Genomic DNA, 23,836 nt, shown 5'->3' on the forward strand with positions numbered 1-23,836 from the left:
AACCTGGCCAACCACACGCTACGGGGCTGACTATAGGGCAATTCACTCTGGCTTAGAAATCTTAATTTCCAATAGTAACTTCGTCTATTTGAGTGTTTTATGTATATTATCCGAATCTAATATTTGATGAAAATTTTCACTCCTTATGCCAGGACGAGCAAATAGTTCGCTACTAAAGGGACCACTATTGGACATTTTACCCGACCGTCGTGTCCCCTCTGCTGGAATTCTCGAACGAAAATGACGCGCGCGCCGAAACTCAGGTCTTTTTATGAAAATTGGCCAGATCGGACTACGGGATCAAGAGTAATGGCCAAAATACTATTTTCATAATGCACGAGAAAGGCACCATCACCTCTAGGTGGATTAATAAGGGTTTTTTTAGATAACTTGACCTTAAATAAATTGTGTCTGCGTCTTATTTCCCGAATTAAAATCTTATTAAACTTAATAGTGACAGTTTGAAAATCAAAAATCCCTAGGTCATGAGAATCGCAGGTACTTTCCAATAAGACATGTGTCAAAAACAATTCGATGTATTTTAAAAGTAATCTTAATCTGAGGGCAGAGTTCTTCGGAAATAATTGAACTGTCACTTTAATCACCTTAATAATCGATTGAGCGAATATTTTTTTCGACGAGAAGGATGAATATTTAAAGCGCCCCCGCGATTTGAATAGCTTATATCAACACTCGAACTATTTCCAAATTACTGCTATCTACAGCGTCATTTGAAAAGTTTCATATTATTCAGATTTGCATTGGAACAAGAAATTTATTATTAGGAGGGTATAGCATTTTACTCTACGGTAATTTTTGAGAACTTTCAATACTAGTTTCTTTCTCTGTTATGTTTTTTTTTAATTTGCAACATAAAAAGCATGCATGTTCACTTGTAAATTAAATTACGGCACCATTCATACTTGTAAACAAAATCACAAGTCAACGCTTATAATTTCTACTTGTATTTTTTGTATGTAAAATCCACTAATAGTACTTGTAGATTCATTATGCAACAGAAAAAAACAAGTTACAAGCTGCTAATATTATTAGTAAAATTTGGATTATGCTACATGACCCTGATGTGTGGGCCGAGCCGTTGGGTAATGTAATTCCACCTCTCTGTCGTGTCTACAGAGAGTGAGGCACTCACGCAACAACACCAAATACAAAGGCGAAGATTCATCATAAGTGTTAAAATACTTATCATAATAAATAAAATATGAAGAAAAATAAACATAGCATTATTTTATAAAAGCATTCTCTTCATTGACCCACAGTATACATGAAGTGAATAACGATGAGTGCCCATATCTGGTATCTGGTGGAAAATAACAAGAAAGCAAAAAAACACTCACCTGCAACCGCGGAACTTCTTCTAACTCTCTCAAGTTACGCACCAGACATGTGCTCACTTCGCGGAAGATCGCTGCGAAGCAGAAGCATTTCCTAAAGAGTACAATATTTTATTGGGTCTTCTTCCAACCTGTATCCATTTTCAATTTGGTTACTGATAACGGAACCATAATTAAGAAACATGGATTTTTTTCCCTGAACTTTAGATAGTTTTTTTGTAGAAAAAATATGAAGATTGTTAAAAAAACATCAGGTTTTCATGCTAGACGACGGACCTGCACGCAACAGTTCCTTGAAATGACCGCCAAACTTTTTTCTTTGCACCTGTTTTGCAACTGACGAGGAATCGGAGTGCTCCGCAGCATAATCCGATTGAATGCCTGTCGACACTAAACACAGGCCACGAAGCCCACAGTGTTTGTAAAGATTTCGGTACAATTGGTCTTTATTTACCTACATTTTACTGGAACTTGCCCTATTTGGCTTTGTCTGCCGCTGCATGAATTTGTATCCCACGAAACCAAGAATGTTTACCTTTGTTCAAAAGGCTAACTCTGTTTCATCGAGATCTACCCAATACTAATAGTGTTATCAATTGTTATTTGAGAATATATGTACAACAAAATATTAAAAAAAAGTCATTTTGCCCCTAGTCTCAAGAATAGAATTTGAAACCATATTTGAAAGCATTAAATTTCTTAAAAACATTAATCGAATAAAAAACTAAATAAAATTTCACAAAAAAAAATAAAGAAGGCTTAATCCTGATTATTCAATAAATTCCCGGTAGGTTTTTGGCTTTCGGTTAAGCCGTAATTGCATCTCTAAGTTTACTTTGGTTTTTAGCCTGAGCCGGGAATTGATATCTGTCGTATATTACATTCGCATTATATTAACATTTAAATATTTCCCAACTTGAACGCAATTATTCTTTATTACTCATTTAGTTATGAACTCCAAATTTGATAATAATGAAACAAGATCATCAAGAATGTGGTTGCAAAATTTAAATTTGAATAAACTTAACAATGAAGTTTATGTTTTACGGTCATTAACCCAACATACTTCAGTACCGAAGTCAAGAACGATAGAGGAGCCAAATTATTTCATTTCCCTGAGTCCACTGGATTCTTGATTCTTCTTTCACTACCTTCCGTCGGAATCAACAAAACAAACCGCGGTCAATCCACCGAGGCAGATACAATCTAACGACTGAGAATAAATAAGATCATCCAACTGAGCGCAGTACGCTTCAGTTCGAGGTACCCTTGCGTGAAGACGTTGAAAAATTTTCGCCCAGTTTACTTGTGTCCAAACTTCTAGACAGGTAGAACGGAACCTTTCCCCCTGCAGAGCCACAACAAACTGGGCTCCGAAAGAAATTAATATAACTGTAATCCGTCAAATGAACTTAGAGTTATTATTTGTGTTACGTTTTTAGTGCTGTGTTCAGCGAAATTTCAACGTGTGGTCGATGGTGACTATCTGTTACGGTCAGCACAGATCTCGAGTGTGACTCTTGATGGTACTAAAATTGTGAAAGATCAACCTCATCAGCCAGCCACTAGAAAGCTGTACCGTTTCTAAGGGAATAATAAAAAAGGGTTTTTATTATCGACAATTTCATTTTAAGATGTTTGTCAGGTATTTCCGTCCAGAGTTTAATTCCCATTCCACCATATCAACACATTGAAGGCAACGTTATTGTGCCATTTATTATTGTAAGTTCACCGTAGCATAAACAAATATTTCAATACATTATCATACTATGATGTTATACCAAAAAATGTAGTTTAAAAAAACATGAAACAGAATTAAAATAGCGTAAAAAAGCTCTCTCGGGGGCCCTCCTTAGCCGTGCGGTAAAACGCGCGGCTACAGAGCAAGACCATGCTGAGAGTGGCTGGGTTTGATTACCGGTGCCGGTCTAGGCAATTTTAGGATTGGAAATTGCCTCCACTTCCCTGGGCATAAAAGTATCATCGTGCTAGCCTTACGATATACGAATGCAAAAATGGTAACCTGGCTTAGAAACCTCGCAGTTAATAACTGTGGAAGTGCTTAATGGACACTAAGCTGCGAGGCGGCTCTGTTGCAGTGTGGGGATGAATACCAATAAGAAGAAGAAGAAGCTCTCTTGCAATGTTCAGTTTTATTTTCTAAAAAAAATATATTGCCTCGAGACGAATTTTTGATTAGTTTGATCAAACTAAGAAATTTTCGGACGGTATTTATTCTCATCTTGTTGTCTTGAGATCCTACCTAGCATACCTTCGTATCTCTTTCACCGTTCCACATACTGTTGATCACTGTTGATGAGACTTGTGGTGCAATAATTACACCTAAGGGTGCAATAAATTTTATCATCAGCTGAACAGCTGAATTTAATTCAAAGTACATACTAAAAACCTGTCAGCCAATCGCAAGAAATGGAAAAAAAAGTTTAAAAAACATTGCCAGAGCGTTTTTCCAAGCTCTCCTAATTGGAATTCATTCCGTCCCCCTGACGTGTGAACTTTGACTAATTGTATTATTTTTACCGGAGATCTGCCTTCGGTTCAAATGGAGTTTACACCTCGGAAAGTCATGCGAGATGCAAGAAAGGGCTCTGCGATTGTTATCACGTTAGTCATTCGACAGCTCTCCACCGATGCTAAAGATTTATGTACAAACAGCGATGTTCGCGTGTATATGATGATTGGAAATAAGATGCTGTTTTTACATGGTGCATAAAACAATTGGGAAATGTCAATCCTTCAAAGCATGTTCTCTTTTTTCACCTGTACCCAAAAATGTAATCAGTGGGAAAACTAAGGTTTAACAGAAACATGATTAGATCGATGTGTTCTTCTTCTTCTTATTGGCATTCCATCCTCACACTGGGACAGAGCCGCCTCGCAGCTTAGTGTTCATTAAGCACTTCCTTCCACAGTTATGCTTGGTTTCTAAGCCAGGTTAGCATTTCTGCATTCGTATATCATGAGGTTAACACGATGATAGTTTTATGCCCAGGGAAGTCGAGACAATTTTCAATCCGAAAACTGCCTAGATCGGCACCGGGAATCGCTCACTTAATAATAAACAATCAATCGCTCAAAGTGAGCGATTGTTCACTCATAAGAAACGCGACGCGTCACAAGACATAACACTTATAGTTCTTACAATCGTCAAAAAGTTAAAATTTACCTTATCTGTCGACCGGTTTCGGGTGCGATGTCACCCATCATCAGGACAATGTCCAACCAGTTGGGTGTCGTGTCGTACGTTAAGCACAAACCATAAAAATTGTTGTGAGCGATTGTTCATTTGAATTTCGGATTAGGCGCCCGTGTCATCATTTCTTTAACGTAGTCTCTTTACGTTTCTTGAAAAAAAAACGGGATTAAAATTGAAAATGAAGGAAATGCGAAGGAAGTACAATTGAGCAAATTAAGGAAATGCTAATATTGTTGTGTAGGTCACATCACTTTCCGTGGTGAATCCCGATCTATGTTACTGGTTGTTACCCCACCCAACTAACACAACTTCCTTCTCGTGGTAATTGTGGAGATCCAGAGGTATTCTCTGTCTCTAGTAGCAACAATAACCACATACTAACATTCCCAACTGACTGTAAGGACTTGGCCGGCTCCGTTATTGATCAACATTTGCGAGCTGCTGAAACGTGCACTTCGAGAATGGATGGGGTTATAGGTTTTATGGCAGAGGTTCGTCTTGGTTAACGGGTTGCCAATGTGATAGTAATGAAAGGGTGGTATAGTATTTTAAATCGATGCTGAAACGAACTTTTTCGCTCATTTCGAATTCACAGTTACCTGCTAGAACTGAAGTTGTAGTTATGGTATGAAAGCCCATATCCAGTTCTAGCGATTGCTAGAACATGAGAAATATATGAAGATACAAAGTAGTAGAATGGAACGGGCCTGGGATTGAACTCACAACCACCTGCGTATGAGGCTGAACCCGGGCAGAAGCCATGAACAGAGTAACAAAACATGATATGGACTTGATTGACATAAGAGATAAAAGAACAGGCAACAATATCAAAAATTTGCACCGAAATGAGCATGAGCATGAGCATGAGCATTATGACCGCACAATTCGTAGTTGCTCCTCTGTGATTGACTAGAACTTGCGAAATTGTACAGAGAACACAATAAATGGGGCTTGGGACTAGCTACCCATTCTCAATGTACACGTTTCGGGAGCTCAAATATCTAAAGTCAATAACGGCGCCGGCCACGTCCTTACGGTCATATAGGAAGGGGAGGATTGTTAGTCCGACTCTCGTTGCTACTAGAGACCGAGAACACCTCTGCATCTCCACGATTGTCTTGGGATAGGATATCGTTTTAGTTACAAAGGATAATTTATCTGGATTCACTTCGGTAAGTGATGCGATCTATGGGATGGGAAATAACACTCTCGCTGTCTGAAACTTTCACTTTCTGATTTATTCACTCACCCGCGCAAACCAGAACAAAATTACGACGACCGGCCGATCGTTTTGCCTTCCGCACAAAGCAAAACTAAACTTCGACGACCGGCCGATCCGCTTACTGAAGAAACACGACCGGATAAGAAACAAACTTTCACTTTCTGATTTATTTACTCACCCGCACAAAGCCAAACTAAACTTCGACGACCGGCCGATCCGCTGACTGGAGAAACACGACCGGACAAGAAACAAACATTCACTTTCTGATTTATCTACTCACCCACACAAAGCAAAACTAAACTTTGACGACCGGTCGATCCGGTGACTCGAAACAAGAGCCAACACGCACTGAACTAATTAACTTTACTACCGGCCGCGGAATGCAAATCACAAAATTTCGGCAAATCGCGCGATCGTACGGCCGTCCGAAACAAGAGCCAACACGCACTGAACTAATTAACTTTACTACCGGCCGCGCAATGCAAAACACAAAATTTCGGCAAATCGCGCGATCGTACGGCCGTCCGAAACAAGAGCCAACACGCACTGAACTAATTAACTTTATTACCGGCCGCGCAATGCAAAACACAAAATTTCGGCAAATCGCGCGATCGTAGGGCCGTCCGAAACAAGAGCCAACACGCACTCATATCAAAAATTTGCACCGAAATATCATTTAAATATCAAAATATGATATGGATAAGAACAAACTAATAGCACTTGATATTGATCACTTCTTACAAATAGCTTGACTTGATCTCCTCATGATATTTTAGTGCAAAATATTGATATTGTCGTCTGATCTTTTATCTCTTATATCAATCATGTCCATATCTCATTTTGCCATATGACCACCAAGCCCGTTCATTAGAAATATCTTAATGTGACATCCAATCAAAAACTATTCCAGATGAGAGCAAATTGAAAAATATTTTGCTATTGTTTTCCAATAACAAAATAAGTACATACACAGTTTGATGTCATATCATTCAATTTAGTAATCTACAGCAAAATGGGATCAAAATATGTAATCAATCATGATGATTTATACATATTTGAAAGCAAATTATGAATCAATTTGATGTCAAAATCAAAATATGTTTACTATATGATCTCATTATATTTTCAGACAGACTTTCTAGAAATAGTAACTATAGGCTATTTTCCCGAGAATGTCATTTGGTCAAACAGTTCCTATGGCTGAAAAATCGTAAATATGTCCTTCGGCCGAAATAGTCGTTTGGTCGAAAGGGCCATTTGGCCGAAATGGCCATTCGGTTGAAAGTGTCGTTCGGCTGAATTGATCATCTCTTTATATAAAAATGAGTTTCATATTTTCAAGACAACATCGAGAGAATCTTTTGAATTTCGCCTCAAAATGTTGATGAAAGATTTCCAGTTTTTGCAGAATATTCATTTGAAAATTATTTTCAGATTTTCCACGAGAACTACTTTCAAGTTTCGAGAACTCTTTGGAATTACCAAGAGGAGCTCTTTGGATTTACCAAGAAAAATTGTTTGGGATTTACATGAGAATCTCTTCAGAGTTTTCACAGGAAGTTGTACCAATTTTCTACAGGAAAATATTCGGACTTCCCCAATCTATATCAATTTGTCCATTTTCAAACATGTGCTAAGCATATGCACAGCCAAGATGTTTAACAAAAAAGATTATTTTCGTAAGGCCGAGTTGCCGAATAATATGCAATTAATTGTAAGATAGTTAGTTTTCCACCTTTAATTTTTTCACAGCGAGAAGTTCATCACTAAACGGCTAGTTCGGCATAGCACAATCGGAAAAATGCTCCGAAATGTTGAGGATTTTTTTGGATTTCTTCAGAAAAGTCTTTCTATTTTCGATTAAAAATTATTGGTAAGTTCCATGGACCGAAAGCGACAGACGGCAGAACTGGTAATTTGGCCGAAAAAGCCGTTTGCCATAACAGGTTGTCCGGCCGAAACAATCGTTGGCCAAAAATGCCATTTAGCAGAAATAGTTATTTGGTCATACGGCCAAATTTCAATGACTGAACCTCGTACTGAGCGGGCAATATGGTCAGAAATGGCCATTTGTTTGGCGAAATGGTCTTTTTGTCAATTGACCATTGAACAACATTCCATGGCCTCTCTATTTTAAGTCGATACTGGCCTTTAGGGTAAAAGACATCTAACCAAGTACCATTTAGCAAAATCAAACGTTTAACGTAAAAATGTTATCAGGTCAAAACTCGTTTGACCGAAAATGTAATTTGACCGAAAGCAATGTACAGCCAAAAGGAAAATTTGGCCGGACTTGTAAAAAGTTGTTTACCCTAACAGGTTATTTTGCTGAATATGCCGTTCGGATGAAAAAAGCGTTTGACCGAATACAGATCATTTGACCAAAAATGCCGTTTGGTAAAAAATGTCATTTGGCAGAAAGAGTCATTGTACTGTACTTTTTGCAACCTTTGAAAAGTGTCGTTCGGCTGAATTGATCATTTTGCAAAAAAGACGTTTATCCGAATTATTTCGGGAAAACATTCAATACGGCCTAATGGGATTTGGTTAGATATCTTTTGGCTTAAAGGCCAGTATCGACTTAAAAAGTAGAGAGGTTACGAAATTTCGTTCAACGGTCGTTTGACAAGAGGCCTTTTCAACGTAAATGTCAAGGCCAAACGGATGGATATTTTGGATTAAATTACCCGTTCAGTTATTGACATTTGGCCGTATAACAAATATAGTATATTAACAATATAGTCCACTTCGAGAATCCCCATATATTAGGCAAGATACAACACTTTCACACCATCTTGCGTTATAAAAGGTAACTAACGCCTCAAAACGATAGCCGAGGGGTGCGATAATTGCAAAAATTACACTAATTTTACAATTTTTGAAAATTTGAATTACATTTTTCAAAATTTTATTTTTTAACTCGGTTTTAAAAATGGGGTCATGGTATGATTTCTAGCATATTATTTCAAAATGTTATACTGCATATTGAAGCGTACATTTAAGCACCCCTCAGAATGTCTCTTCACTACATTGCCAGAGTGGACTATATTGGTAATAGAGTATATTTGCCGTATAACCTGTTGGCCTAAGCGATATTTTCGGACAAATTTTCCATTCTGTTCAACGACAATTTCGGCCAAACAGCATTTTTGGGTTGATGACCTATTCGGCCAAACGACCTGTTAGGGAAACGACTTTTTCGGCCAAATTACCAGTTCGGCCAATGGAATTTCTCAAGAATTTCTTATGGACAATACACTAGTCATTCGATAACTGCAACATGTTATCGTTTCAGTTAGCGAATGGCGTTCGATAACTGCGACGCATTCTAGACGGCAAACAATTGTCAGACGACTACAGAATAGAAAGGCACCTGACTGTTCAGCTCTATGCAGCTATCATCGACTTTGACATCGTTTTGAAGCTCAGCTGAAAAACTGATGTAACTATCAAAATGCAGTTAAAAGCATTGCAGTTAAATGACTTTCAGTTATCGAACGTCTACTGTTCAAAGAATTTTCCGTAGAAATCCAATAATTTCGTCAAGGATGACAATAGTCATTCTTGTCGTATAAAGAAAGCGAAAAAAATATAGCCTTCGTCATAACATTGCACGGTGCAACACCTATTCGGTTTCTTCGCGTCGCATGCCTACCACGAAGATAGTCGCGCAACCAAAAGTTATGACGATTTCCGTCGTCACTTCTTAACAGTTGATTGCACTTCATTATAGACGGACTGGTTTAAAGCATAATGGCCTCTTAAATAAACAAATACTATGAATTTTGGTAACATAAATGTATCGATAACATTTATAACACCTTAATACGTTGCTTCAAATTCATTATTATAAAGGATTAATAAAAATCTTCGCATGGCAACTGTCGCTTGAAGAATAATGGTATGAAGTCTTCGGTTTTCGATGTCGTCATGACGATTTGGTTGCACGACGATATTGTCGATGCAGATGAAATCAAGGACATGTATGGACTTGTCTCACCAACGTCGCTCGACTGAAACGTCACTGGTTGCTGGCGACCCTTTCCAGTAACCCGAGCAGAAGCCATGAACAGAATATCAAAACATGATTTGAACTAGATTGATATAAGAGATAAAAAAAAAGGCAACAATATCAAAAATTTGCACCGAAATATCATTTGAATATCAAAAGATATGATATGGATAAGAACAAACTAATGGCACATGATGTTGATCACTTATTACAAATTTCATAATTTGATCTTCTCATGATATGTTAATGCAAAATATTTATATTATCATCTGATCTTTTATCTCTTGTATCAATCTTGTCCATATCTCATTTTGTTATCTTATCAACATTTGATATTATTGAGCTATTTTCGTTTACTCGGGAAGTACTTCAGCGAAGCGGGCAAATTCAATGCGTCGCTGCAGCACCAAACTGGAAAGCGCTCGCTGGTTGAGCGACGCGACGTACCAGCGATGACTCGCATAGACAAAAGCTTACGTCGTGCGCGTCATTGAGCAATGAAGACACTACAACTCGTCGCTACTGGAGCCTTATTATCTGCCTTCATCATGAAGGCAACAACTATTTGCCGAAACGTTGGGACAGTTCTTAAACAGTTGTTCTAAAAACCCCACAGACTGAAAAGCCAAAACCTCAAAAATACTTAAACATTAGCAGTCGAACTCTCAATCTACTAAATATCTCGAATTTAAACAAAAAATATTTGGACACATTTTTCTAAAGCTGTAAAAGCAGATAATTTGTTGTTTCAATATGATGAAAATCGGCTTTCAGAGTGTAATCTCTGTCTTATGGGAAGCAATTTATGTTGCGCGAGGAATCGAAAGGGGTACTAAACCCGACTTGTCAACCCAAATTGGACGTAGCACCTATTTTGACATGGAAATTTTTTTCAAAATGCTGGAATAGAAGAAGAAGAGCAATAAAGGCGATGATAGATTATCCGGAAAAGATAAGGGACATCTGCTACTTGGCCTTGCACACCACAGCTTCACTTAGCGTTTTTTAAACTTTGAGGTATCTAATATAAATGTGTATATCATGTGGCCGGCACGAAAATCGCCATAATTTCCCACTGGAAAATTTGCTAGGTCGGACTGGGATTCCGATATTTGAGAACATGTTTTCAACCCGAAAACATTCTAGACTGGACCGAGAATCAGTAAAAAAAATGTAACACCCAACCACAGGCAAACAGACATAACACTCGTGAAATTCTCATCGTTCACTGATTTACTGATCAATTTAAATAATTATTAGCTGGCCAATCGATCACTCGTGGCGCGCGCATCGAATTTGCTCGAGTTTACTCACTACCGCTATCTGGTGTGTGATTTGTCCAACTTAGTGAAAACAACAGATGTCGTTAGCGTGAGTACGGCGATGAATTTGATGAGTGAATGTTCAATGTTTGTTTGTCTGTGATCCAACTGTATCACGTGGTATTTCTTTTTCGCATATTTCACTTCAAATTAATGAAATGTTTTTTTTTATTAAGGCTCAAATTACCTTCATCCAGTCATTGACGAGAAAGACAGCCACGTGCTCGTACCACCCCCCAGTAATAAAACCACCCACCGAGGAGAAAAAGTAGTCTCCAGCTGGATGGGGGAAGTATTTTTGTTTCAAAACTACACTCTTATATATAAGAGAGCGTGAGAGTAAATCGTCGATTTCCCCTCTTGGGAAAAAATGTTGCAAAAGGCAGTTTTTTTGAAAACTAAAGCGAAATACAACCAAATGAAGCATCCACCGGATATAATTATGTCTTCGCTATTGGATGATGTAGTTTTGAAACAAAAATACTTCCCCCATCCAGCTGGAGACTGCTTTTTCTCCTCGGTGGGTGGTTTTATTACTGGGGGTGGTACGAGCACGTGGCTGTCTTTCTCGTCAATGACTGGATGACGGTAATTTGAGCCTTAATAAAATAAGCCATTTTTTAAATTCTGAAAGCTGCTGATCAATCAGATCAATTTGCATGTTCGCCTTGTCGCATATCTTTTGAGAGGCGGTTAAATTGTATGGTCTCCATTTTCAATAACACACGAAGAAAGATTAGAATCAGTACAAAAACAATTTCTTTAATTATCATAGAGCTGATTGGGATTTATATAAAACATATATCGATAGGAATTTTGATGTTAATATTCCTTTGGATACCAAAAGTGATATTGACAATGCGCTCGTATCTTTGACAAATTTAATTGTCGAAGCCAGAGGCATTGCAATTCCTAAATGTGAAATTAAATTCAACTCCATTATTATTGACGACGATCTTCAGCTACTGATCCGTCTTAAAAATGTGAGGCGAAGGCAATACCAAAGAACTCGCGATCCCGAGTTGAAAGTTATTTGGCGAGATTTGCAAAATGAAATTAAAAACGTTTCGCTATTCTGAGAAATACCAACTTTGAGAATAATGTCTCGAAGTTGGATCCCAGTTCGAAACCCTTTTGGAAATTAACGAAAATTCTCAAAAAAAAACCTCAGAAGCCAATTCCAGCGCTTAAAGAGGGAAATAAAATTTTATTAACAAATGGCGAAAAGGCTCAAAAACTTGCTCAACAGTTCGAGAGTGCCCATAATTTTAGTCTAGGTCTCACTAGTCCAATTGAGGGTCAGGTTACACGGAGCTTCGAAGACATTCTCAACCAAGATAATGTTTTTGACCCTTCGTTGGGAACTAATTTGGATGAAGTGAGATCTATTACTAGAAAATTTCAAAATATGAAAGCCCCGGGTGATGATGGTATTTTCTACATACTTATCAAAAAACTTCCTGAGAGCTCTTTATCCTTTTTGGTTAATTTATTTAACAAATGTTTTCAATTGGCATACTTCCCAGATACATATGAGGCACGCTGGAAGCTTATAAACATTAAATCTTTAAAAGAGCGTCGTGAAACTGCAATGGTTTCATTTATTAACGATATAGTTTCGCAGCGTATCGATTCAACATACAGTATATAGAAATTAAATTTCTATATACCATCTCGACAACTGCGTCATCGACATACAATTTTGATTAATCACTGTCGTACAAATTATGCAAAATTCGGACCTCTTAATCAGATGATGGTCATCTATAATCAACACTGCGAAACTATTAACTTTACAATGTCTCGGCGACCTACACATGTAAATTACATTGAATCGCAAAATTAAACACTACTTAATCAATCTATTTTTATTTTTATACACTATAATACCGTATTTATAGCATTAAGAAAATAAAGAAAAACATGTATATTGTATATGTACTAGTCTACGTCGGTTGACGAAATAAATAAATAAAAATCATTGTTCTTATGATCCGAATCCCCTTAGAAAAGAAGGTTTTACGACCCAATATTTTCATAATTTTATCTTTACCATAGTGCCGGCTTATATATATTTGTCTTTTTACTCATTGAATATTTTTGATTAAATTTTTATTTAATTTAATTATTTATTAAAGTTTCAAGGCCCGATTCGGATATGACAGTGAAGACATCACTCAATTTCTGTCAGTCACAAAATACTGATTGATTCTCAGTACAGCATTTCAATAAAATACTATTTAGATGTCTAGAAATCAGTTATTCTCGAAATTTTAAAACAGTACCTAGAATCACTGTAGCTATGTATACCGGGAAGTAATTTTCATATGCCAAAAGAATTGGGATGAATGAAATTAAAATCTTTACTAGAAATATATGTTACAATATCTGAAGTACAAATAAAGATTAACCATTTTTTTATAAATTGATGATCAGAGGTCTCAACACTTGCCCTATAAGTAGACATCATCAGTAACACCGAAAAAGTTACCTTAAAAGTTTGAAAAAGTTTAGCTAAAGCTATTCAAAGAAAGAAAGTTCTATAGTGAATACCGACTTACTGAATAATGGTCAAACCGTAATAAGTTTGCTTAGCTTTGAAAGCTCAAAGCTCGCCGTGGCTCTCACATATCAAACTAATAAAAGCAGTTCAATGCAGCTTTGTCGACTTACCTACCTATCGCAAAACGAGAAACGGTTGCCCCTCACATTGTCGAAGTGGTTACGGTCGGCTTCCTCCTCGCAGTAGCTACAGTTGCAGAACGAGTATTGGGAACCGTACAAGCTCGAATCGTCATCCAGGTCGGTAAAGTTTACGTCGGTATCGAAAGCTTCATCGTAGTTGCTGCGTGGTGCTCCAGAGTCTTCCGAGGTTGTGGTGCGAGACCTACGGCAGAAGAAAAAACAATTACTGAGTATTACTATGTGTTTTATACGTCATGAACTTGACTATGGAATAATTTTCCTCATAGTAATAGTCAAAGATACATTCATTGAACGTGTGAAAAATATTTACTTATTGATTGAATTATAAAGGAAGATATACAGGTCGGACTCGATTATCCGGAGACTCGATTATCCGGAATTTTAGAATTCTGAATTCAAATGATTTTTTTTTTTTTTTTTGTGTCTTTATTAAGGAGACTTTCAGCCCGAGGCTGGCTCGTCTCCGAATTCAAATGATTATATTACTGTTATATTCATACAGAATAGAATTATATGAAGAAATATGAACGTAGCTTGTATGGGAGGGACTGAAATAGGTGTGTTCTACATATTTAATGTTATTTTCATGAATCAATTATTTTCTTTAGAACATGTCCACAAACTTCTCGCTTCAGGAACTTTTCCGTGGAAGTCCGTTCCTATTTTTCCTTTCATGCAATTACTTGATTGATTGTCAATTAAGCTATTGTATTTGAGACAAAACAGTCGCTCATTTGACAGATGAAAACGTAACCTCGCCACTTTAGAACGATGTGTTTGGGGATGCATAACATGGGTTGCATAATTCGCTCTCAATTTATAATTAACGCCGATGGCTTTTTTAGCATAAGGCATTTTTTATCATAACAAGACATGAAAACAAATTGCTCGTCACCTGATACAAATGCGAAATAAAGCTTACAATTGGAGTTTTTCTAAGGGAATTTATCTTGCAGAATAAAAAGAAAAGACAGGAACACCGTCTTCGACCTGAGGTCGTACATGTAGTGAATATCATTAGCCATCTGTATACGACAGTACAGACTGAACATTTAACACCTAGCATGAGACAACGAACAGGACACATAACACTCAGTGGACCAGTGAAGAATTTTTCGATCACGAAAAGTTTTCTCCTTACCGGTGCGGGAATCGAGCCCACACTTCCTAGCACATGCGTCTAGACGATGGACGTCGATAATCGCACGGCCACGAAGCCCACAATATTAGCCGATTACCCTTTGAGGATTAATCCATTAATATCATTACGCAAAAATCGCGAATTTTCACGGGAATGTCTTTACATCTTCACGTTACCAAGAAGAGATTACGAGGACCTGTAAATGGTTATTTTATGTGCGGATCATTGCCTAATGTTTTGATTCTAAAGGCATATTTTAGATGGCTCGGTGATCCATAGTATTATATACCGATCGGTCGGCGAATTGGGGCCTACTTTCTGGCACTTATCCTTATACAATTTGCTTGCGACTGGTTGCATTTAATGGAAAATCCTATTAAAGTCCCCCCTAACACACGTGACCGAAAAATCGCGACGCAATTCTAACGCTTGGCAAATGCGATTCTGCCGCCGTTGGAGTGGAAGAGTACCTGGAACACTGCCTACAGCGACCCAACGATAAATACGCGGCGACTAGTTTGCGCCGTTGCTGCGATTAAATCACTCAGGTCTGGGGTCTGGGAAGCCTTTACATTGTTTCCTATTGAAAAATTGATAGATCGGACAATTGACTCAAAATTTTTATAGCTTTCTGTTGAACATTGACTAGATCAAACTTTGGGTTCAGAAATAATGGCTAAAATACTATTTTTTGAACAAAAAGAGCGTAAATAGTCTAGTTATAATTTCGATTCGAATGCAAATCCTGTCTCATCATTTCATATTGAAAATATGCTGGATCGTACTATGGACTCAAAAGTTATGGCAAAATACTATTTTCTCTTATACACCAGAAAGTCACTGATACCGTTAGGCGGATTAATCAAGGTTTTTCCTAAATAGTTTCTGACTACACCACTGCAAATACAATAAAATATAAGTTTTTCGTCATTTTATTGCAGATTTGATTTTTTTTCTAATGATTCGATTATCCGGAGAAATTCGATTATCCGGAGTGAAAATAAAATCGATACTCCGGATAATCGAGTCCGACCTACCTATATTCATAACAACGCAAAAACAGCAGATGAAACCAATATGAGGAAAGCAAATCGTCATATTTATTGCTGTGATAACTGTTTCGATAAAATAGGGTAATAAATTACCTTTGAACAAAACATTGTAGCAGCTGGGGAATTATATCATACTATAATAGTCGGTTACAAGAAAATAAATAAGTGAAAGGTAGAACCGTAGCCGATTGGTTGGTGATAAAATATAGGTTCATGTGAGTTAGGTACACCAATTCATGTTTATCTATGCTGATTAGGGCAGATGGCAAATGAAAGCTTGCATCTACTATACTTTGTAGCATATGGGGTAGCTAATATGCTTTTTTGCAAATTTCATAACATCATACCTCTGTCGGAAGGCATCATTCGTCATGTAGTATGTGTTCGGAATGTAGGAATGTTCAAATTTCTTTAATGGTAGTGCATAAATATAACGGAAAAATACGTGAGGTAAACCATACCTAAGAATTTTATCAAATCCGACAATTTTCAATCACATTTATTTGAAATAAGAGATAAACATCCCTAGCAAAAATGGCCTTTAAGCAGTATATGATTGTTTTTATTATACTCAAGCTTACTCATATGTTATGGAGCTTCTTGATTCAAATGTTCGTATCCAATGGTTCAACGAGCATCTGTAAAAGCTGCAAAGCAGAGCCTCATACATCAACGTATAAATGCAGTGCTGCCGTGGTACTGCGCCATAAAAACTATGCTGGTTCGTAGTCGACAAACTTGCTACTGAGAAGACCAGCATCCTCATACAAACTAGCAAAGTTCGGAAAATCGGAAATTAATACCGCCCAAGAAAATGCATCATCATGATTTTGGTCACAGGAATGATTGTCATTCATCAATAATTTGTTTTTTCAAAGTATCTTTCAATAAATTTGCTACGGGAGACTAATGCATGCATCAACATCCCTCGGCTTTGTAGCGCAGTAGGTGTACCCTGCTATCACAGCCGGTAATCTTCAATTATCGTCTTTTTATCCAACATCACAATCGATACGCTTTGAAGTGATGCAAACATTCCGTTGAATCATGGTATAACTTTCCAAACAGTAAGAAGATCTATTTGTTTGGAACATTGAGCATGTAAAAACATTTTTAGGATCAGCCACCCATCGTTAGTACAATGCAGGCAGCAGAGGTACGATTACACATTTTGCCTTCACTGACGACCAACGCTCTCCGGCAGTCAGCGGTTCATTGCTCAAGGTTTCAGTTGCCTGAGTTAGTGCAAGGTCTTGTTAATCGTCACTTAGTTTGATATATAGCCACTTTATGCAAACTACATCTCATCGAACATACTTTCTTTTCCGTTGGGCTGCTGGGCGCGATTCGGTATGAAGTAAGATGTATGCAAATTTATTATTTATTACCTACGTAGTACATTTTCGTGACTAATATATTGTTTTAGTACATAATCAAATGAAACATTTCTTTTTTTTATAGGTTAACCAATGAGTGATGTTCTATAGACCTGTTAGTAAGCAAATTTAATGAAACCTACATGGGCTAACGCACATTGGAGTAAAAATGAAAATTAAATTTGAAATATGTAGTGCATTTTACCTATCTTAGCGTCTAACCGCTATGCTAATGAAGGCCTCGCTAAAATGTCCATTTTTTACGATTACAATTTTTTTTTAAATCTTTATCCGATGGGGGTAGATTAGATGTTCATAGCAGGATTCGTTCGTCATTTCGAAGGATCGTTTTGTGGTCTATTTCTCTAAAAATGCATGGGTCTTCATGCAGTTTTGAATAGATAGCAATCCATTATAAAAAAATGGAGTTTTGCCGCTCATCATATGCGTTATTTTGTAGTGCTGTTACGGTGTTGGTCATGTTATTCAGCATTCGGAGTTCATGGTGAAGCGGGCAAGATTTAAAGATGTGGCAGCAGTCGCAGGTTTCACATTTCCGGTGAAAATGGCCGGAGCTCAGGTTGAGTATGATGTTTGTGTGGCCTGTGCGCAGATGGAAGAACACCACCTATTCTTGGCGGTCTGGAAGATCCTCGCCAGGGAAAATGGACATCTTAATCATTCTGCAAAAAGTTCGTTATTTCTTTTACTTTGTGTTTGTTGCTTATTTGGTGTAGCGATAGGTCGATTTAAAGCTTGTCTCCTTTCCAGCTTCTTGTTCCAAAGCGATGGGGACCGGCAATGTTTGATACTTGTTTTTGACCCAGCTGGTGGTTGATTTGGTTGAGCAGACTGCAGGATCCGTAACTACCCTTGGCCTTCTCTGGTAGCCGATTCTTCTGTAGTAGAGCGCCAAAGTGGTCTTGAAGCGGAAAAGCAACACGGCAGCTTCAGTACATGCTACATCCGCCAGCGTGGATGATAGAAGGCCGGAAACCAATCTTATCGAACGGTTATAGGCTAGCACGAGAGATGAGTTCTGGAAAGGTGCTCGAGACCAGCTCGATACCATAGAGGAGACGGCTTTTGATGACTGTGTCTGTGTAACCGAGTGGGATGGTCGCTTCTGGTATGTTTTCGAAAGATACGCTTGATTATTTTTGATCTCGTTTTACACGCTCTACGGGTAACCTCGAAGTGTTGTTTGAATGTGAGGTGCATGTCCACAGTAACTCCAAGAAATTCAACACAGTATTTGGTCGGGGCGGCACTCCGGCCCAGGGTAATGATGGTTCGGGTGGGAGGCTAATGGTTGTACTCGCTGATATGTACTCGAACACACTTGTTGGCAGTCTGTTGGTGGCCTACTGACTGGGCCTATTTGGTCACATTGTTGACAGCTGCTTGAGCTTTCTTTCTAATAGTTGTGGGATGTTTACCAACCATCAACGAGAAGGATGTCCTCCGCGTTAACCAGGATAAATATTGCCTTCGGTAGGTCAACAAACACCTCAACCGTGGCCACCAGAAATAGTGTTACGGCGATCACGGACATTTAGGGACCCCGGTTTCGTCCTTCATGATATTGGAGGAGTGCGCTCCAAGTTGGACTCGGAACAAGCGTGCGAGCAAGAAATTCTTACCCGCCATCTTTTTCAGAATACCCGATGTCCACGTCTGGTTGTAGGCTTTCGAAATATTCAGCGAAGCGATTGTTACATGTTGGTGCGTGTCCTCCTGACGGATTTGGTCTAGCGATGCTAAGTACATTCTTGTTCCTCGTCCGGGATGGGAAGCATTTTGACGATTGTCCAGTCAACCATTCCTAAGTATTCTGTTAGCCTCCTGGATAGTAACGTTTCAGAACCTTTGTTCCTACGTTGGTGAGCGCAATAGGGCGGAAGCCACCAGCTTCATTAGAAGGACCCTATTTTTTTGGAATGGTCGCCACGATACCAGATCTCCATTACGTAGGAAGTGTGCCACGTAGCCATTCCTTATACAAGCCCTCAAGGAGGCTATTTTGTCCGCTGGGAGAGAGGTGTTTTTTTTCTAACAAAGGGTATCCCATATTGTCTTCACCTGCGCATTTTTCTTTCTCTTTCCACAATGCGAACTCGAGTTCCTCATATTCCGAATACTTGTGACATGGAGATTTATCTGATACATTTCGTTATTATTGCATAAAATAATTTTCCTGGCAGTCTTACATATCAAGGACATGATACAACAACGAGATAACGTTGAAATTTTACATTTTAGTGCTTTAAGGATGGTGTTCGAAATCAAATTGTTCGGAGTTAGAGACATTTTTTACTATGTGTGTTCGGCATTCGAAAAAAAAGTTTGACAGAATAAAATCATTCAACCTATTTATAGTTACAATCAGTAAATTATGACTATATCAAGCGCCTATATGAAAGTCAACCACAGGAAAGTCGGCATCAACAACAATCTTGGAGAAGGTTACCTACTTCAATACTACTACAGCTACCGATTGGCAGACATTCTCACCTACTTCAGCAGACCACTTGTACCTGCCACCGAGAGGCTGGTCCATGATGGTGGACGTAGTCCAGTGGACCTCCCGGAGGTCAATCACATCTGGATTGGAAGTGGAGAGCCGCAGCTTCAAGTCACAGAGATTGCTTTGAATGCCGCTGACGCTCCATTATTGGATTGCCGAATCTATGACAATAGGTCGAAAGACAAAAGGTCGAAAGGTCAGAAGGTCGGAAGACAAAAGATCGAAAGTACAAAAGGTCGAAATAACAGAACGTCAAAAGGGACAGAAGGTCGAAAGGACAAAAGGTCAAAAGATCGAAAGGAACAAAAGGTCGAAAAGGACAAAAGGTAGATCAAGAAAGATTTGATAATAAGTTGGATAAAATCCATAGGAATATGTGAAACTTATTCAATTTCAAGCATAAGTAATACAATTATCTCATCAATCAAAGTTGAAGAATGGGTAATTTTCAAAGAAGGACTAATTACTATGAAACAATATTATGTATAACTAGATAGTTGTGTTAGAGTTAAAAAAAGATTATTGATTTACGAAATGAATAAAACTTGTATTGCGCGAGATTGATTCTTTCCGTTTCAGTATCATGTCTATTTGGACTTTTTGACCCTTTCGACCTTTGGTTCTTTTCGACATATTGTCCCGTTCGACCTTTTTTCCTTTCAACTTTTTGTCCCGTTTCGTCCTTTCCACTTTTTTTTACCTTTCGGCCTAATGTCCTTTTTGACCATTTGTCCCTTCGACCTTTTGTCGACGTTTTGTTCTTTCGACATTTGGTCTTTGACCTTTTGTCCCCAACCATGGATTGCCAGCCTCATGTTTCGGGAGCTGATCGTATGCAGCTGATACTGGGTTTTGGGTGTCGTTGAGTGGCTACTTAGTGCTGAAGGTCCGGAAACCATAACCTTCAGAGATGGGTGAGGTGACGGAGCAATAAAGGTGGTGGACGTGAGATTCAACGAAGGTGTACTCTCCCCAGAGCTCTTCCGGAGGCACGTCCCTAACTGCGACTATCTGCTGGTATTCACGTAGGAGAAGCGCCATAGTACGCTGGGGCCGGGCAACGTAAGGGCATTCGAGCCAAACCTTCTTTCATGGAGTTTGGCATAGATATCACCAGAGACTAAGTCCAGTCCTTGTTCTAGATGGGCTTGATTTGCAGGGATGACATGCGAGCGTCGACCCTAGCAGCACACATATTCCATATAGGTTATTGCAACTTATATGCGACCGGATTTAGTCACAATCAAGTTGCTGCAACCATATTTGCCTTACTTGTGCTGCTCGGGGAGGGTTGTCCGCGATCCGGTTGGTATATAGGTCCGCACTGACGGGCCCCCAGCTACTGGAATACCATGCAGATTGGATTATTCTTCCTAGAGAATCGGAGTGTTCGACCGGAGCCGTAACTTGCCACTAAATCCCTTCGGGTTTGGACGTTCGGACGACACGGGGTATTTGCTGCTTTATGTTTGGTGTTCATGATTCACGCAGAATTTGCAGAATTGGCGTTGAAAGCTTCATCCACAGCCCTAGCAGAGTCCCCCGGATTGTGCTTGGAGCAGTTTCCGTAGGCTTGTTCAGTTCTCTTGCCGATGTGCCCGAAGTCCCAACAGCGGAAGTACCTCATAGGGTTGGGATAGTGTGAGACTATCTTAGTCTTACGGGCTGGCTCTCAAGCCTCAAGGCGAATCAACAACTCCCGGTCAACAGCTCAGTAACATGAGACCCCTGAAATGTGTCGCAGGGTCGGCATGCTACTGGGTAATTCGGAAGGGCTACGCGGAACAACGGGAGTATTGTGGAATTAATTTATTGTAATTTTGTGTAAAATGACTATGGCAGTTTATTTAGAGCTCGTTAGTAGGAATCTAATTTATTGGGCTATTGCACTTAGAAATCAATGTTAGGTGGTTTTCTGGTTTTTCGTTGTTCGGTACGTACCGGTGGTACTATTGGACGACGTTGGCGAGCGCTCGCAGCAGCAGGTGAGTTGGGGGTCAACGGCGGCTTGGTAGGAAGATGGCGGGTTGGTGACTTGAACGGCTCAGGGCAAAGGTTGCCTTGAATGGTCGGTTGCCTTGCCACTCGCAAGGACGCTACACGGGAAATTTCGGCGTGCCCTCCGTTGACGCAATCAACGGACCACGGACGAGACCGTATTGGCCACGCCGAGAAGGGCCGGCGGAACTGTGCCAGAAATCCTTGATGGTTATACCGATATCCAACGCGGACGTTGACTCGGTCGATCGTGCTGCGTGAGGTCGCTAAGCTAGCGAATGATATAAACGAACAAAAGGTCCGGACCAGAATGGTTTGAAACTCTTCCTTCAGGCTTTTCTGGTAGTTCTAGTTACCTGAACGAACTATTAGGGGCCAAAATATGTCGTTCACTTCTATTTAAAATTCACTGAGGCACTACAGAGGCACTCTCACTCACGGCTTACTTGCACGGACCCCAATTTTCTAATGACTAGTTATCTGTACCCTAGAGGTATGCAGACCATTTCCTTTTCCATCGAGTTTTCCCGCCCAATCGTTCATGCTTCCATTATCCTTATCCACTCCTTCCATGTCGACTAACATGTCCTTCTCCCCCTTTATACCACAGTAGATCACCATCACCCATTCATTCCTACTAGCCCAATATTTTATTTTACAATTCTCACATTAACAATTTAAGGTCACTCCTGACGGAATCCAAGTTTAAAAGTGCTAGCGTTTTCGGGGGCATACCACTCGATTCAGAAGCGGCGCACAACTGTCATTTTTGTTGATTTAGCTTTGCTGCGTCGCAGCATGCGTGAAATAATAAAAAATGACAGTGCGTTGCTTTCGTATCGAGTGGTGTGCCCCCGAAAACGCGACCACTTTTAAACTTGGATTCCGTCAGGAGTGACCTTAAATTGTTAATGTGAGAATTCTAAAATAAAATAATGGGCAAGTAGGAATGAATGGGTGATGATGATCTACTGTGGTATAAAGGAGAGAAGGACATGTTGGACGACCTTAAGCTTTTTATACATTATCAATTTTTTAAATTATAAAATATTCCAATAACAAGTAATTGCGCGTGTGACAACAGGACTAACAAAAGTTTGCGAAATCCGGGATCACCGTCGTCTGGTAGTTTGATTACGTTCGTTTGACACTACGCATCGCACTGTGTTGATCTGCGGGTAGTCGATGATTGACACTGGGTTACCGTCGCGTCGTTTAATTTAAGCATTTTCAGCATACGTTCCTACTGCCTCTGGCTAACCTTCAACACATATCTAGCGGCTTTGTTTTTCTTGTTTACGCTGTTGATCGCTCCTCCGAGGAAAGATTCGACGGAGAGGGAACGGATTCGATAGCAACGGACGTCCTGTATCTGTTAGATTTGTAGCAGTCCCGATGTGTTTTGGAGGTGCAAGCAGTATCCGTCGTCGATTGTTCACTGTGCCATTATTGGGGTCTCTGGGTCCCCAAGGCGGTAGAATTGTTCCTCGGCCAACTCCATCTTCAACCACTCTGCCGCCAACCGAAAAGACGACGAAAAAAACAAAAACGTTCGTCTCACTTCCGCCTTACAAGTTACTTTCGAAACCTATGAAAACACCACGCGCCTCCTTAACGCTGGAGAAAAAGTCCACCGTTCTACCACCGCGCAAGTCACTTTCTACTGACCCGAGAGGTACCGTGCATCTCCTTCGCACTTTCAGAAAAAGTTCGTTTTACCACCCCGCGCAAGTTACTTCGCACTTTCGGAAAATAAATGCTCCCCCAAGCACATTTTCCTGCGGCCCGCGTAGAATTTCAGAAAATACACTACGTGTGGCCCAATTATAAGCATCACATGACAGGAAAAGTATTAATTTTTATCCCTTTTTTTCACTATACTCGGGAAACCTGTCGAATTCAAATCAT

General features: G+C 39.3%; 1 protein-coding gene across 3 annotated transcripts in view; it reads right to left on the reverse strand.

Annotated features, from left to right (window-relative positions):
- The window catches only part of LOC134223999 (uncharacterized), a 368,032-nt gene that overhangs the window by 270,976 nt on the left and 73,220 nt on the right, over positions 1 to 23,836 (reverse strand). For all 3 annotated transcript variants that reach the window (XM_062703225.1, XM_062703226.1, XM_062703224.1), the window contains one exon: positions 13,806 to 14,015. In XM_062703225.1, coding sequence (XP_062559209.1) covers positions 13,806 to 14,015 — 210 coding nt within the window. The remainder of the gene's footprint in view (positions 1 to 13,805; positions 14,016 to 23,836) is intronic.

The sequence above is a fragment of the Armigeres subalbatus genome, chromosome 3, assembly GCF_024139115.2.
Source record: "Armigeres subalbatus isolate Guangzhou_Male chromosome 3, GZ_Asu_2, whole genome shotgun sequence".
NCBI lineage: Eukaryota > Metazoa > Arthropoda > Insecta > Diptera > Culicidae > Armigeres > Armigeres subalbatus.